The following is a 17757-nucleotide window of genomic DNA, read 5'->3' as shown; positions in this document are numbered from 1 at the left end:
ACAGAAGCAAAAAAGCAAGGTTAGAACACTTAGAGACTTTCCCAGAACTTTGCACTTCGATGGATTAGGTCTTTGTTTTCATTTTTGGCAGATGGTGCTGTCTGTGTGCTGAGTTTTACAGCCCGAGTGGCATTTCTAGCATGGAGTCAGTTGTGCTAAGGCACTTGGCTTCTCTGAGTTTCCAGTTTTCTCCATCTGAACAGTGGACACTTTAGCAGAATCTACCTCAAGGATGGTGGGGGGGGGGCAAGGCCTGACTTGCAAACAGCCATTCAACAACTGTTTCATAAGTTACAATCATAATTATTGAACAAAATAATGACACCTGGTCATCTCTCCCATTGTGAGTCCAAGGTCAGCCTGAGTCACAAAGGGAGATAGACAGAAGTGGGGGAGGGAAAGAGGGATCAACAGAGGGCCAGTCCTGTTTGTACACAGTGAGTGAGTTCACACACCTTTCTTTTCCTTTTGATACTCCATGGCCCTTGGAACTTTGATTCTGTAGGGAGAAAAGAAAAAATGATGTAACTGGTTTTGCACACCCATGTACCTTCCCTGCTCAACCTTTTCAGTGAGTGAGTGAGCTACTCAAACCACCACTCTCTATGGGTGGAGGTCCTCAGACACGAACATCCAGCCTGGCTGGGTTCTCACTCATCATCTCTGCCCAGGAATCAGGGCAGAACTTGCCTGCTTACCAAGGAATGAATTCTCCATCACTGAAGAATTACACCACAGGCAAGATCACTATATGAGGCCTGCTGGCCAGTACTTCAAATGTTAACTCAAAGCCCAGCTTGAGAGCTCCTCCAGCCCTCTAAGAAGAGCCTGGACTTTCCATTCTAACTTTGAGTGTTGATAGTTAAACAGGATCTAGGAAGGGACTGTGCCCATTTCTCAGATTTCTTCACATCCCCCACTACCACTCCTGACAAAGACCTACCCAATCCTCTAATGTTAAGGGTGCTGTTTGGTTCCAACCAAGTTCTGAAGAGACTGCACCTCCCCCACCTCCTGCTAAGATCAATCCCTGAGACATGAATAGGGAGCAAACTCCCTGTTCAGTAGACATCTTCTGGGTGGATGGAATTCTCTATTGTCCTTTAACACTGAACCACAGATGTAGTGGCTTGGAAGAGTATGCATTTATTATCATATTGTTTCTATGTGTGGAGAGTCTGTACACAGCTTAACTGAACTGTCTGTATGTGTCTTACAAGGCCACATCAGGTGCCTCCCTGATGATTCTCTTCTAGAGTAAGGGGTTTCTTCCACTCTCAGTCACATTGTGGGTACAAGTCAGATGCTTCAAGCAGGACAGAGGTCCCTGGCGACTTATCAGCTGAGATTTGCTTCCAAGTGTCTGTATCTCCACCCCACCCCACCCTCTCTGGTTTTTCAAGACAGACATGGTTTCTCTGTGGCTGTCCCGGACTAGCTTTGGATTGTAGATCAAGCTGGCCTCGAACTCACAGAGATCCACCTGCATCTGCCTCCCAAGTGCTGGGATTAAAGGCGTGCTCTGCTACGCCGGTCTGCTCCAAAGTCTCTAGAGACATGGATGTCTTTTTGCACCTTAGATACTGCCAGAGCACTTGTGATTGCTTCTAACCCTTCCTCTCCGTGTCAGCTCTGATGGGTTTATATAATCTAACAGGAGCACACGAGGAGCCTCGCTGCCACATCAGGCTCTGCCCACACTCAGGAAGAAGGGGATACACACAGCAGGTGCACCAAGGAATGGGAAGCTTGGCAGTCATCTTTGTGTTCTAATTACCACTCAACCCTACCTCTCGAAGGGCCAGGGGGAGGGCACCACTTTGCCATACTAGTGAACCCCAAAAGCAATAGAAATTACAGTCCAGTCTCACCCCATCCTTCCAACTCCCAAAAGCAAGGGAAATTACAATCTGGTCTTACCCCGGTCCCTCCAACTTCCAAAAGCAAGGGAAATTACAGTTTGGTCTTACCTCTGTTCCCCCAACTCATACAGTGCTCCTCAAGCCATCCTAATGTTTGTTAAAACTGTTCTCTCATTCTTCTTCTTGTTCTCTACTCTAGACTTTTCCTTGGGCAGTCAGTCCCTCCAGAGCCTTTGGCTGCAAAACTTTTTCTTTACTTTTTCTTTCTTCACTACCTTATATTAGCACACCTGTCAAACTTTAATCAATGGTGTGTGTGTGTGTGTGTGTGTGTGTGTGTGTGTTTCATAGGCATGTGTATGTGGGTGTGCTCATCCATGCCTATGAGAGTAAAGTCCTGAGATCAGTGTGTTGGATGCCTCCCTCCACTTCCCCCACTCGTATCTCCACCATCATTATTATTTAAGACAGTGTCTCTGAGTGGACCTGGAGTTCACCATTTCTGATAGCCTGGCTGGCAGGAGAGCCCCTGGGGTCTGCCTGTCCCCCTACTTCCCAGAAATGGGGTTACAGACTTAGACACCATTCCCAACTTTTATTTTGTTTTGCCATTTCCAGGTGTGTGTGTGTGTGTGTGTGTGTGTGTGTGTGTGTGTGTGTATCTGTGTGTGTGTTATGCATGTGTATGTGTGTGTGTTATACAGGTGTGTGTGTGTGTATGTGTGTGTGTTATACAGGTGTGTGTGTGTGTTATGCATGTGTATGTGTGTGTGTTATACAGGTGTGTGTGTGTGTTATGCATGTGTGTGAACATGTGTCTCTGTGTGTGTTAGTTGTGTGTGTATGTGTGCACGCGTGCATGTGTGTGTGTGTGTGTGTGTGTTAGAGTCTGTATGTCTGTGTGCATGTGGAGGCCTGAAGTTGATGTCAGGAACCATCCTCAATCATCTTTCCCCATTGTGCCACTGAGTCAGGGTCTCTCAGTCAAACCCAGAGCTTGCTACTATGGTTAGCACAGCTAGCCAGCGTGCTCTGGGAATCCCATCTTGACTTTTGTGAGTGGAGCTACAAGTGAGTCACCATTCCTACTGGGCATTTACAGGAATTCTTAGGATGCCAACTTGGGTCTTCTTGTTTAAGTGGCAGGCAAGTGAACCACTAAGCCATCTTTGCAGCCCACACCCAGATTTTACATAGATGCTGGAATCTCCGTGCTAGCCAAGCAAGAATTTCACCTACCAAGCATCTGTTCTGTTCTATTTACTTGCATTTCATCCTATGTCACTGCCACACTTTTTTAAGCAATCAGGAGTTGAATGCGGGGCTTGGCTTATGCTAGACAAGTCCTCCAGTGCTGAGCTGTTTGAGTTTGTTTGAACAGAGTCTCATACAGACCAGGCTAGCCTCAGACTCAAACTGTCTATGTAACTGAAGATGACACTAAACTTCTGATCCTCCTGCTCCCAGCTCTCAGCTTCTGGGATAAGAAGTATTTGGTGCTGGGGCTCAAACCCAGGGCCTCGTGTGTGTTCGGCAACCACTCTACAACCAAGCTATATTCCCAACTTTCTGGTCCAGCTTTCATTTTTTTTTTTTTTTTTTTTTTTTTTTTTTTTTTTTTTTTTTTTTTTTTTTTTTTTTTTTTTTATATTTTGAGACAAAGTTGCCCTTAAACTCACACTATAGCATAAGAAGGCCTTGACTTTATGACCAGTCTTCCTTAATCCCCTCAGTGGCTACAACTACAGCTACCAGGGCTGGAGCACAGTGTCCTGAGGACTCTGGTTTTCTAGTAAATACTGAAGTCAAATAGCTAAGTCCTCCAGCTTTGGTTTTCTACCTTTGTTTATTTTTAGGTTGTCTCTGCAATGAGCAGGCTTTTGTACTGCATTGTAAATTTACTTTTGATGCTAGGGCTGAACTGTGGGCCTCAGACACGCTAAGCATATGCTCTGCTACTTAGCCACACCCCTACCCCGCCCCGTCCTACCAGCACAAAGGTTAGAATCTGCTTCACAGTTTTTATTTAAGGCAAGTTGGCATTTTTGTTAGGATTATACTGAGTAGATCATTCACAAGAAGAGATGATGATACAAAATGTCGATTCTTCCGATCCATGAACATGGTTTGTCTCTCTATAAATATGTCAATTTTATCTCTTACCAAATATTTTCTGTTTTTTTTTTTCTTGGTATAGAAGCCTTATGAGTTTTAATTTAATTTTATTTGCAGGTAATTAATAGTATGATGTTATTGTAAATATATTTTTGATGCTACATGTACACATGAAGGAGCATGAGCAGGCATTTACGTGAAGACCAGAGAAGTTAAAGTCGGGTGTCTTTCTCAGTCAGTCTCCCCTATTCTTTGAAGCAGTCTCTCTTGATGAATCTAAGGCTCACCAATTTAGCTAGACTGAGTAGCCAGTGAGCCCCAGGGATCCTCCTGACTCTGCCTGTCCAGTGCTGGGATCACAAGAGCAGGCTGCCATGCCTAGCTTCTGGTTTCATTTTTTTTTTTTTTTAAGACTTGTTTATTTTATGTATGTGAGCACACTGTCACTGTCTTCAGACACAGCAGAAGTGGCCATTAGATCCCATACAGATGGTTGTGAGCCACCATGTGGTTGCTGGGAATTGAACTCAGGACCTCTGGAAGAGCAGTTAGCACTCTTAACTGCCGAGCCATCTCTCCGGCCCTGTTTTTGTTTTTTAACGTAGGGACTTGGAATCAAATCCAGGTCATCATGCTTGCATAACAAGGTCTTTACCAACTGAGCCATCTCTCTGACTTTTGTACGTGGATATCAAATTTTTAAATTATCTGATGATACTAACTTATGACAAGAAGAAAATACTACCCCAAAGACATCTGTGTCTAATCCCCAGGGCCTATAAACATTACCTCACAGGCAAAGGAAACTAAGACTCGGCTGGAATCAAGTGGTTAATCCAGGAACCTTACAATAGAGAGATCATTCTGTTATCTGGATAGTTCTGACATAATCACAATGGTCTGTAACTGTGGATGAAGGAGGTGAAAGTGTCAGAGTAATGGATGTGAGAAAGATGAGCTTTGACAGCCGCTACAGGGCATGGCTGCTTGGGGAGGCAGGATGCAGGGAGTTTGACTATGCTTACCCCACACCAAGCTGGGGCAGGTATGGGCTGTAGGGTAGCACCAACACTGCTTGCTGGGGGTGGGGGGGTGGGGTAGGGGGAGATGAGGACGCACAGTCTGAGACATGGGAAAGCCCAAGCTAGCTTGGAAGACTCCAGGCATGCAATGAGGCAGGGATCCTGGGATTTTTCAGGCTCTTGGACATCCAGGCGCTGCTGGGAGTCTAGGAATTGCTGAGAATGGAGTGGGGACCTGTGGGCTGGGTTTAGCCCAGGGCTGGGGTGTGTGTGGGGGGGGGGGAAGGGGAAGCTCTGGCTAGTACCACAGGGAGAGTCCTTGGCTTGATGGGTGACAGGCTTGGTGGCAGTTGTGGCTGGGAGTGCAGAGAAGCCTTCCACAGGAGATTAAACAGCCACTCTGTAGGCAAAGACCTTCTCCATGGCTCCCCAGGTCAGATCTCTTATTGGCAATGCCCTCCAGGCCTCTAGGTACCTCATTAGCATGGAGATCTCTGTCTGGAGCCTATGTGACCACAGGTCATGTCCCTTTTCCTACTGTCTTGGATGATAGGGATGCCTCATCTACATGTGGAAGGGCTTGGGGGCATTGCCCTTACATGACTGTTGCCCACAAATCTATGGGGGGAGGGGTGGCTGCAGCTACGGGACAGGGTCCTGGTGCACGGGAGCAGGTGAAGCGCCTACCATCCCTTCAGGGTCTCCAGGGCTTTAAACTTTTAGCTTAAGAACAAGGCTCACAGTCCACAGCCCCACGGAGGTCAGAGAAGTAGGACACACCATTAGATACCAGAACAGCTATGAAAACAGCCTGTCCCAGGAATACAGCTCTACAAGGTGTCTCCGCACAAGGACAGGGGCTTATCTCAGCACTCAGTTCACAGAGGAAGGTAGCAAAGGATGTGAAGTAGCGATCAGGGCCAAAGCTGCTCTACCTTTGGCAATTCCAGCTCTAACTTTTTGCTATTCAGTGGCCACAAGGCACTGGCTTCTAGTAATTTGACTTTTCCTGATAGCAGCTGGGGATTAAGAAAAAAGGCTATTTTTCTCTGGCTCAAGGGCCCCTCCCTGGCTAAGCAAGAGGCTCTGAGTTCATTAACTCTTCATGAGCCAGTGAGAAATAAAAAGATAGAGAAAAAGTCATATATACACACAGACACATACACCCACATACACACATCCATATACCTACGTAGGTATATGCATACATACATATAGACAGACATGTAAGTATATACATTTGGTGGATGGGGCTGAGCCCCCCAAAAGCTACACATTATTTCTTCTCTCTGGCCTTCTTATACCTTCTTAGACAAAAGTTTCATATTAAGTCACCTCATAGATAAAATGTTCCACAGAAGGGGAGTTATAGGAGGATGTTGGTAGTAAGTTCAAAGCAGTGTTTCATAAGTTCAAAGCAAAAGTTTCACATGGCTTTGCTTTATCATAGTGCAGACCTGTGACTTCATCCTTGGACCTGACCTAGAATGAATGTGTTTCCTTGATAACAAATCTGTTCCAAGCCTATTTCTCTTCTTAGTGTAATTTATGAGAGTTCATTGTATTTCTTATTATACAGCCTTTACTTACTGTTCTATGAGTCAGGGGCACATTCTATTCTTGATTCTAACTTTATTACATCTTTCTAGCAAAATAACTAAAACCATCTCCTTAAACTTTTTTCGTAAAATTATTTTAATCAAATTAAGAATTCTATAAGGTCATTAATTCATCCAGACAGCACTAATTTATGAAAGTTCATCTTCACCGGGCAGTGGTGGCACACACCTTTAATCCCAGCGCTTGGGAGGCAGAGGCAGGTAGATTTCTTGAGTTTGAGGCCAGCCTGGTCTACAAAGTCAGTTCCAGGACAGCCAGGGCTACACAGAGAAACCCTGTCTTGAAAAACAACAACAGAAAGAAAGAAAGAAAGAAAGAAAGAAAGAAAGAAAGAAAGAAAGAAAGAAAGAAAGAAAGAAAGTTAGTTCATCTTCATGTTGACCTGCAGGACATTTGTCCAGTAGGTTGGGCTGATGCCCAGGAGTCATTAGTCTGTGTAATAGTGGTAAGAAAGGCATGTCAGCAGCAAGAAGCAATCCTGGGATGAAGTCTCTGGGGCTGTGCCTCTCCAGATTGCCAGCCATGCAGGATGGTGGGCCATCTCCAGGAAGCTCATGTGCTTGCCATAGCCTTTCCTAGATGGCTTCTGTCAACTCAACACCTCATTTCATACTTCTGACCACCAGACCTCACTAGACTTAGGATAGTTTGCTCCATTGGAAATAAGTACAAGCAGAAGCAAAACTGATTAATATGTAGTAGCCCGCAGTCAGTACCCTTGCTGAACTAACAATGCAAGAGCTTATAGATTCCCTTGTATCTCTATGTATATACATCTTACATCTTATACAAAGGCAGATTTACTCCCTCCTTTTTGATATGTACTATTTGGCTGGAACTCCTGTTCACCCACATAAACTGAGGAACCGCATCTGCCCTTACAAAGAAAACTCTGGGCCAACATGTCATCACTCTTCATATCTGCATTTCTGGAAACTCACCCAAGAGTGCACACTCAGGGGCCTAGCTTTTGCCCATACATGGGCACAATCCCAGCTCCTGGCTGGCATGACACCACCCCTTGCCTAAGACTTATAAAACACCCCTTTCTTAGCCTAGGCGCATGATTTCCCAAGCCATAGTCCTTGAGACCGGTGAATCTGCCCAGGAGTAGCATCTAATAAACCTGCCTTTGTTTTTAATCTGGTCTAATCTAGCCTATACTGCATCCGCAAAAACCTATTATCTATGTCTTTTATTTACTTTTGTTGCTCAGCTGCACTGTCTAAGCCCTCATACCGTGCTGACTAAAAGCAGTGAAAGCAAAAATCCTTAACTTGTGCCTGACCTTAAGGGACATTTCCTGTTGCAACTCTTAAAAATGATGTTGCTGAAGCCAGCGAGATGGCTCAGTGTGTAAAAGGTGCAACCAACCCTGACTATCTGAGTTCAACCCTGGAGACCCACATGGTGGGCAGAGAAAATGGACTCCTGCAACTCTGACCTCCACACATTTATCATGAAGCATATTCACATAATTTATTTTTAGAAAGTAATAAAAAAATTTTAAGCAATGATGTTACTACTATAGGTTCTTAGACCGAAAGGAGTACATGGTCTGCTGTTCCCTAGTTTTTTGAGGATTTATCATGAATAGTATTTTCTTTAAACATTTTTTTTACTTAAGGCATCTTTTCTTACATAGCTATGGAAACACTATGAAATTCACCGAAAACATCTTTCACTGATGATTATGGTATTCACCCATCACGGTCATCAGGTTCTAGTTCTTCAGAGATGATTTACATCTATTTCTGCTTGACACCACAAAAACTCTGTGTGTGTATGAGAGAGAGAGAGAGAGAAGACAGGAGACAGAGACAGAGAGACAGAAGCAGAGACAGAAGCAGAGAGAACATGGCCTTGCTGCATATGTGAAGGCCACTGGACAGCCCTGACTATCAGTGCTTGCCTTCCATCTTGTTTGAGACAGGGTCTCTTTTGTTGTTCACTGCCTTGTATGGCAGGCAACCTGGCACTCAAGCGTCCAGAGATTCCCCTGCCCATACCTCCCATCTCTTCCTAGGAGGACTAGGCTTATAGAAGTGTGCTACCACACCCAGCTTTATCTTGGGTCTAGGCATTCTAGCTGAGGTCCTCATTCTTTCACAGAAAGCACTGAGCCATCTCCCCAGGTGTCTTAGTTAGGGTTTTGATGCTCTGAACAGACACCACGACCAAGGCAACTCTTATAAGGACAACATTCAATTGAAGCTGGCTTACAGGTTCAGAGGTTCAGTCCATTATCATCAAGGGGGGGCGGGGCATGGCAGCATCTAGGCAGGCAGGGTGCAGGAAGAACTGAGAGTTCTACATCTTCATCTGCAGGCCTCTAAGAGAAGACTCACTTCCAGGGAGCTAGGACTAGGGTATTAAAGTCCACACTCACAGTGACACACCTACTCCGATGGGTCCACACCTCCTAATATTGCCATTCCCTGGGCCAAGAATATACACTCCCTGGCCTCTATAGGCTTGTTCAAATACAAGAGTCTATGGGGGCGGGGGGAGGATACCTACCCATAGCATAATAAAAAATACATTTAGTCCAACTTCAAAAGTCCCCATAGTCTATAGCAGTCTCAACAATATTAAAAGTTCGAAGTCCAAAGTTTTTTCTGAGATTCATTCAATCACTTACCTGTGATCCACTATAAAGTCAAAATCAAAAAACAGATCACATACCTCCAACATCATTCAGGATATACACTACCTTTCCAAAATGTGATAGTAAATACTGAACCAAACAAGACCAAAAACCTGCTTACAAACTCCAAACTGGGCAAACTCCAAACTCTGGATCTTCACGTGTGATGTCAAAGCACTCTTCAGATCTCCAACTGCTTTCATCTCTGCTGACTGCAGAACAATTCTCTTTGGCTGCTTCCATTCCTTGTGAGCAGCTTTACTCAGCAGATAGCCTCTGGTTCAGGTATCTTGAACATCTTGGGGTCCCCAAGGCAACGTGGGGCTATAAGAGGCAGCTGGGTACCTGGTCAAGCAGGCTTTGAATCCTGGAGACCCTCAGGAATGGTAAAAGTTTGGCCTTGCTCCTGGGCTCCTGGCTCCTTTCACATAGCTACAGCCCATCCTACAGAGAGGTCTGTGGCCATCAGGCACGTAGGAAATGCTCCTACCAGCCCCTCCACAGGTAGAGGGCATGACTACAGGCCACAGAGCCTCAAGACAGCTCTCCATATTAATGAGATACCTAAAGGCCAGAGGGTGTAGCCAATTAAACATTCCTTCCCAATCCCTCCTCCTTGCAAAAGGTATTTAACCTCTGGCTCACTCTGAGAATACTGGGGTATAGCTTCATCCACTTTCCACCATGACAATAAATATCTTAAGACCATAGCCTATGACCATGGACTGTCTCTCTTCTTTGGGGCCCTGCTGTGGGTAACCCCCAACAACCTCTCTACACTTCCAGCCACAGAGGCCACCAACTCAAGCAAGTGAGCCAAGCCAGCCATGACCCAGCCAAGTGAGTTGCCTTGACCAAGAGTCTCACCCCGCAGGACACAGCCAGAGCTTCTCCCCTTCCCACTTCGGCTGCAGGTTGATCCAGCCTGTACAACCCCATCTCGGCCCTTCCACAGCCTCTCAGTGGTGCCTGAGAGCCCAAGGACCTGAGAACCAGTCGGTTCCCAGATGCCTCCTGGCCTGGGAACCCCAAATTCAAGAGCTCTGGCCCCTGCTGGCTCTCAGACTGTGTTCCCTGCGGCTTCTCACAGCCTAATGTCAGCCCGGGATGAGCTGAACACAGTCAAATTCCAGAGCCTCTGCCTCTCTGAGTCACTCCCTTGCCCCTTGTGGGCAGCAGACTTGGGACCCATAATTCAACCCACAGGACCCACACACATGTACACAACCCAGCAAACTTCAACATTACAGCTTCTTGTTCCAATGTCTGGGATCCACACATGATCTTCTGGGCTCCTCCAAAGAGCTGGTGTCACTTCTCCAGCTCTGCCCTCTGTAGCACTCTAAGCTCAGGTTGATCTACTCCACTGCTGCTGCTGTTCTTGGTGATCACCCCATGGTACTGGCATCTCCAATACACTGCATCTTCCATTGCAACTAGGCTTCGCCAATAGCATCTCCTATGCTGTCTTCATGGTGCCAAGCCTCAACTTCATTGCATGATGTCTTCAGTCCTGGGCCATCAACTGCAACTGAGGCCTTTACCAATGGCCTTCCATGGCCTCTCACAGTACCAAGCCTCAGCTGCTCTCCATGACCCCTTCATACCTTCAGAACCAGTACTACCTGGGTGATTCTTACACATTACCAAGTCTGGCTGTAGCACAGGGTACAACCTGGGCTATCCCTGGAACACAGCTTCTTTGTGCTCTCAGAAAACACTTCCCAGATTTCACCTAAGTGATGCTAGTCTCTTCTTAATCATAACTAATTTCTTTAGTTCCAGCTAACCAGCATCGATTGTCCCAGTAGTCTTTTCTATTTTTGACTCTAAAGCCAGAGCCACATGCCCCAAGCTGCTGAGTTCTGCTGCTTGCTGGAGCTGGAACATGGACTCCATTTTCTATTACATTATCACCAGCTTTCTGTTTTCCAATTTCTTCACTGCCCAAGTTTTGCTGTCCTGGAACTTGTTCTGTAGATTGACCTTGAACTCAGAGATCTGCATGGGTCTGTCTCCTGAATGCTGGAATCTGAGGTGTGTATGCCTGAACTTAAGCTTTTCTTCACCTAGAACTTGCTCTGTCTCAGGCTGGCCTTGAACTCAGAGATCTGCTTGCCTCTTTCTCCTGGGATTAAAGGTGTGCACCACCACACCTGGACCAAAGCTTTTCATGGCCACTATTCAAGATCTGGATAAAAGCCTGTGTCTTCCAGCCTCAAGATCTGAATCACAAGTGTGTCCTCCTTTTCTGGATTGTAGTTACTTCCAGATTAAAAGTCCAAATGAAAACAATAGCCAGGTAATAATGCCTAACATGATATAACTATTCCTTGTTGAAATGCAAATACATAAACAATAAGCTTAGGTGGATGGGATCCTTCCTGGAGGTCACCACTCTCTTAATGAATTTGTCTCCTTTAATACGGGATTCAGCTCATTGCACTTCCTGGTGCCCTTTTATTAGTTGAACGACACATTTTGCATGTTTTCTTTCTAAATGTGCTCTGCTTCATCCAAACGCTCTTCATGAGACTAAACTTCAGCACAGAGTCTAGACTGGTGTGCTCTGAGACCTCCTCTGCCAATGCAATTAATTTGACAGACTCTTCAGACAAGGGCAAAAGGCAGCTACATTCTTCACCAAAATAACACAAGAACAGTCTCTTGGCCACATACTAAAATTCTTTTCCTCTGAAACCTCTAAAGCCAGGGTTTCCACAGTTCAAATCACATTCAGCAACAAAGCCTACCATAGTCCTACTAGGAGAGCCCAGTAAACTCCACTCAAAGCATTCCATGGCTTTCCAAATCCAAGTCCCCAAATCCACATTCTTCCAAACAAAAACATGGTCAGGCCTATCACAGCAATACACCAGTCCCTGGTACCAACTTCTGTCTCAGCTTAGGGTTTCCAATGCTGTGAAGAGACCATGATCAAGGCAACTCTTATAAAGAACATTTCATTAGAGCTAGCTTACAGGTTCAGAGGTTCAGTCAATTATCATCAAGGCAGGAAGCATGGCAGCATCCAGGCAGTCATGGCTCTGGGGGAGCTAAGAGTTCTACATCTTATTCCAAAGTCAAACAGGAGGTTGGCTCCCACATGCCTAGGAGGAAGGTCTCAAATCCCACCCCCACCCCCCGCAGTGACACACTTCCTCCAACAAGGTCACTCCTCCTAATAGTGCCACTCCCAGGGCCAAGCACATTCAAACCACCACATCCACAAAGACCATAATTTCTACCAAAGTTAGATGAGTGTCAAAGTAACCTTAAAACAGTCCATTCTGGAAGAGCATAGTAATTATTTTTAGACAGAACATGCCAATTATATTTTACTTGTTTTGTAGAGTGAAAAATTATAAGACCATTTTATGAAATATATGTAGACTTTTTCTTTGCCCTTAGACCTGAGCAGAAAAAGTGCAAGTTCCAGGACTCGGATCTGAAAATAAGATTTCAGGCCTTCACTGCCTTGGGACACATTCCAGGTGGAGGACATTATCCCTGAATCAGAGGACACTTGCTGGATTACATTCCTCAAGCCTCAGGGAGTAGACCCCACCTGTGGGTGGGAAAAGCCCAAAGCAGGAAGACACATTCCTGACCACAAAAAAGATACAAGTCATCTAGGTGGGGCTGTGACTGGCGAAAGTGAGAAATATTTAACCTGAAATAGTTGGTAATGACAGGGTAGGGCACAGTGATGTGGTAAAGCTACATTCTTGAGAAGAATGAGCGTGCAGAGTGATTTTCACATGACTCTGGATCATTTGGGCTGGATTCCACTGGAAAGTTCCACTGTTCTTGGTTACCCCTCCCTTCCTTGGTCTTCCCAGTGTTATGTTCAAAATTTGTAAAACAACCAATCATGTGTAACCACTCGAAAATGCAACTGAAGAGCTCCAAACTCCGGAGACCCTTCCTCAAGTCTTAGGACATTGTGGCCACCCAAGAATCACAAGAAACCATACCTGGATGCAATCAGCAGAGGTTTATTAGGGGAGGAGCCGGCGGTCAAAACGACAAGCTTTTTAGCTCCAAGAGCAGGGTTTTGGCCCCGTGTGGTGGGTTAAAAGGGTCTTTTATAGCATGGGGTGGGGGGAGGAAGGCATTTTCGCGCGCTTACACATGAATGGTTGCATTTTCGCGCGCTTACACATGATTGGTTGTTTTACAAATTTTGAACATAGCACTAAGAAGACCAAGGGAGGGGTAACCAAGAACAGTGGAACATTTCAGAGAATCTAGCCCAAATGATCTAGAGTCATGTGAGATCACTCTGCACACTCATTCTTCTCAAAAATGTGGTTTTCACCATGCTATTGAGTCCTATCCTGCCATTTCAGATTACTATCTTTACTTTTTCTGGCTATAGGGCTATGGCCCCACCTAGGTGGTAGCATCTTTATCTGTAGTCAGGAATGCCTTCCTGCCTTGGGAGAGGCTTGGGGAATGTAATCCAGCAAGTGTCCTTCACCTGGAATGTGAAGGCCTGAAATCTTATTTTCAGTTCCGAGTTCTGTAAGGCGAAAAATCTACACATATTTCATAAAATGGCCTTTATAATTTTTCACTCTACACAACCAATCATGTGTAACCGTGCAAAAATGCATTCCTTTCCCCACCCCATGCTATAAAAACCCCCTCAGCTTGCTGGCCTTATGTCAAAATTCTGTTCCTGCGTGGACGAGCAGTTTTGACCGTTGACTAGCCAATAAACCTCTGCTGATTGCATCCAGGTATGGTTTCTTGTGATTTTTGGGTGGTTGTAATTTCCTGAGACTTGAGGAAGGGTCTCCTGAGTTTGGGGGTCTTCAGTTTCTTTTATAGTTATTTTAGTTTACTTTATTATGTTTAATACAACTGGACCTTATGAGAAGGCTAGGCTGATTCCATGACAGACTTCAAACTGGCAGTTAAGAAGACTATGTATGCCGGGCAGTGGTGGCGCACACCTTTAATCCCAGCACTTGGGAGGCAGAGGCAGGTGGATTTCTGCGTTTGAGGCCAGCCTGGTCTACAAAGTCAGTTCCAGGACAGCCGGGACTACACAGAGAAACCCAGTCTCGAAAAAATAAAAACAAACAAACAAAAACAACAAAAAGAAGAACACTATGCATAATAACTGGACAAGTCCAGGCAAGCCCAAACAAGTCAATTACTAATAGAAAAAAAAAAAAAAAATCCCAGGCTCCAGGCTTCATGCCCCAGGTTCCAGAATGCTTAGAGACAGAGTAAGATAAAGCTCCTCTACCCCAGAATTCCAATGAGCTCACTTGATTGTTTCTCTATCTTGGTAACCGGGAAACCCCAGCATGCTGGACTTCTGAAGAATAAAACACTCTTAGTATTTATGTACTATTTGAGTCTGGGTGTCATTCACGGACCCTTACACATGGTCAAGGCCATGAAAATCTCAAATGTGTTGCCAAGACACACATGACCTCTGTGGGGGATGGGCTCAGAGGGCTGAGAACTGTCTAAGCAAACACAAAATGGAGTCAGAACAAGATGAGGTTGTCTTAGTCGTTCAGTGTCAAACGGAAACGTGCCGTATGGAAAGGCTAACTGCAGTAGATGTTGGTTTGGGTTTTGTTAATGACATTTAAATAGTGAGATGTCTCTCAGCCTGTGTATTGAAAGAGCGTTACTTCAATTAAGAAGAGAATCATGATGATTTAGCAAGTAGTAGTGGAAGTGGAGGGAATACGGTCAATATAAATTCACAAATTTAGAAGAGAAGAATTTACTGATGAAGTGATTGAAACAGAGGAGTCAGAGTAGTGCCTTGGGTTCTCTAACTTGATCAACAGCAGTCACCCACCCAATAGTGATAAGTGCGTGCCAGCTCTGTGCTTGGCGCTGGGGTACAATACCAGGGAGCAAGTCAACCCTGGAGTCCAGAAGGAAAGACAGAACATTAGACGGAATAAGGAAGCCTAGTAAAAGGAGGTAATTCGTGGCACTCTGCTGGTAGACACGCATTCTGAAAAGTCGAAACATGAGATAAGAAGCAGGTTGGGGCCGGAATGTTGGGTTCTAAGAAGACTTCTTTAGATCTCATTTTTCCTGGTCTTAAAATCAGAGTTGGCCTGTCTGTTCCAGTCTCATTTGAGGTTCAGATAGCACAGGGCTTGGAAAAGCCACTAAACGGAGCTTTTTGGGTGGATGGATAAGTGTACGGAAGAACCGACGGACGGACAGGCAAACTGGGGATGAAAGAATCTCTAATGGTTTCTGTACGTCAGGAAAGTATCTAGGGGCCACAGAAATCGCTGGGTTCAATTTAGAATCTAGTAAATTCCCGCCAGCACAGGGCTCCCGCGGAGCATGTTTATGTGGCGCACGGCATGTCGGGAATTGCAGTCCTAAGAAAGTCCAGAGTGTTTTTTGTTTTTTAATCCCCCTAATAACTGCACCCAAACTTCCCCTTCTGAATCCCTCCTCGGTTTCATTTCCTCTAAGAACAATCGAAATCATCGGATTGGTGTTAGTCCTACCTTTTGTCGCGACATGACTTGGGCCCAAAACAAACCACCACGGGCGCCCTAGAAAGCTTATGCGTCTCGTTGCTACGACAACAAAAGGAGGTGTCCGGATCCGCCGATCTGATTGGATGATAGCAATCTGTTTGGATGACTCGCCTTTAAGCCTTATTGGTTCCCTCTGACCCAAGGCTCTTGGAAGTGTTGCTCAGATCGGTAGACTGCCTCAACCTTTCTCTCTTCGCGCCATTTCCCTCCCAGCGTAGGGGTACACTTGGCTAGAGGCCAGGGGTACACTTGGCTAGAGGCCGGCTGCCCGCCACAGCACTTACTATTCTGCTGTCCAGCTACACTCCCCCCACCCATCTGAAAGCACTGCATTTGAAAAATGGTCACGTTAAAAAAAATATTCAGTCGTCTATCTGACTGAAGTAAGTTTCCTCACCAGGTCACATGATTATTCCCCCACACCCGCGAAACCTCTCTCTCTCTCTCTCTCTCTCTCTCTCTCTCTCTCTCTCTCTCTCTCTCTCTCTCTCTCCTCTTCCTCCTTCCCCCCCCCCCTTTTTTTTTCTTAATTTGGGTTTGGATTCTTTGTTGTTTGAAACAGGATCTCAAGTTACTCAGGCAATTCTCAAACTCGCTTCACCAAGGATGGCTTCGAACCTTGGCCTCCACCACACCTCCACTTTTGGCTCCATCACTTTCTTTAACCTTTAAGCACCCGGGCAGAGTGGCATTTGGGGGGTGGGGGGTGAAGTAAAGTAAAGAAGGATTCAAAGGCATCCTTGGCTAGAAAGTGAGTTTAAGGCCAGCCAATAGGGCATAAAACCGCTTCTCAAAAACAAACAAAAATCAGCTAGTTATCACTTATAATCAGCCTGGTTTTGCGTCCGTGGTACTAGGGATTGAGCTACAGCCTCCTGTATAACAGGCAAGCACTGTACAACTGAGCTACATCCCACACAGAAAATAATACTAAAAACAAACAAACAAACAAACAAACAAAAAACCAGTGTCTCATTGTGTAGCACTGGCTGTCCTGGAATGCACCATGTCAGCCATGCGGACCCAAACTCAGATCTTCCTGCCTCTGCCTCCACCTCCAGGGGGGCGGGGTCTGGGATCAAAGGCATAGCCAGACAAAGGTAATAATTCTTAAGTACCAATTGTTTGCCAGAGCTAACCCCCATGCCTGCTGTAGCATCATGCTCTGGTGCCTGCCTCACACTGTTCCTCTCAAGTCACTCTTTGCCTGGGCACTTGGAACGCAAATTCCACAATCTCCCTCCACCCTCACGGGCAGCCTTCCCAAGCTCATCCGACCCACTCTGTGACCCTGTTCTTCCCTTGTAGTCTCCCGTCTGTTTCAGTTGATGGTTTGGCCGTTGCTTCCCATCCCCACTTTCTGAAGTCCACCCATCATAGGGTTCCCTTACTGATGGCGCTTCTCACCCTCTGCCCTAACTTCAGCTAGTACTTTGTCTCAGAACTTCTCTAGCTCTCTATTATTCCATTCTGGAAAAAGTCTTCTAAATCCTTAGAATCTCCTCCCATAAGCACCTTTAAAAGAGAAAATACATAAGTATTTTCTACTGTGCCTGGCATTTGGCAGCTAGCTAACACTGTCTAGTGACTACATGAATGAATGAGAAAATATCAGTTAAACAGATAGCTACCAACGGAGAGAGAGCAAAATACAAAGCTCCAGACTAAATATATGTCCAAGATAATTGAGAACAAGTATGCAAATATTTATATATACATATTCACAATAGCAAGATTCACAATGACCCCCAAGTGGTAACAACCTGAATGCCCATCAAGAGACAAATTAGTTACAATAGATACATAAAATCAAACGTTACTCAGCCATAAAGAGGCATGGCGGACTGAGACACTCTGATGCTGATGTGTGAATGAACCCAAAAAGACATGCTAAGGGGAAGAAGACACACAAATCATAGATTTGTGTGTGTGTGTGTGTGTGTGTGTGAAAC

The 17757-nt window shown here is 45.4% G+C and overlaps 1 protein-coding gene across 3 annotated transcripts in view; it reads right to left on the bottom strand.

Moving 5' to 3' along the window:
• Nucleotides 1-15858, bottom strand: part of Ttll9 (tubulin tyrosine ligase like 9) — a 52316-nt gene extending 36458 nt beyond the window's left edge. For all 3 annotated transcript variants that reach the window (XM_076930000.1, XM_034496794.2, XM_076930001.1), the window contains exons 1-2: nucleotides 15773-15858; nucleotides 456-499 (exon numbers count right to left, since the gene is read on the bottom strand). In XM_076930000.1, the coding sequence (XP_076786115.1) occupies nucleotides 456-499; nucleotides 15773-15787 (59 nt within the window). In that variant the 5' untranslated portion in view covers nucleotides 15788-15858. The remainder of the gene's footprint in view (nucleotides 1-455; nucleotides 500-15772) is intronic.
• Between the last annotated feature and the right edge of the window lie 1899 nt (nucleotides 15859-17757).

The sequence above is a fragment of the Arvicanthis niloticus genome, chromosome 2 (genome assembly GCF_011762505.2).
Source record: "Arvicanthis niloticus isolate mArvNil1 chromosome 2, mArvNil1.pat.X, whole genome shotgun sequence".
NCBI classification, from domain to species: domain Eukaryota; kingdom Metazoa; phylum Chordata; class Mammalia; order Rodentia; family Muridae; genus Arvicanthis; species Arvicanthis niloticus.
The sequence above is the reverse complement of the archived record's forward strand: the minus strand, read 5'-3'. Positions and strand labels throughout refer to the sequence as shown.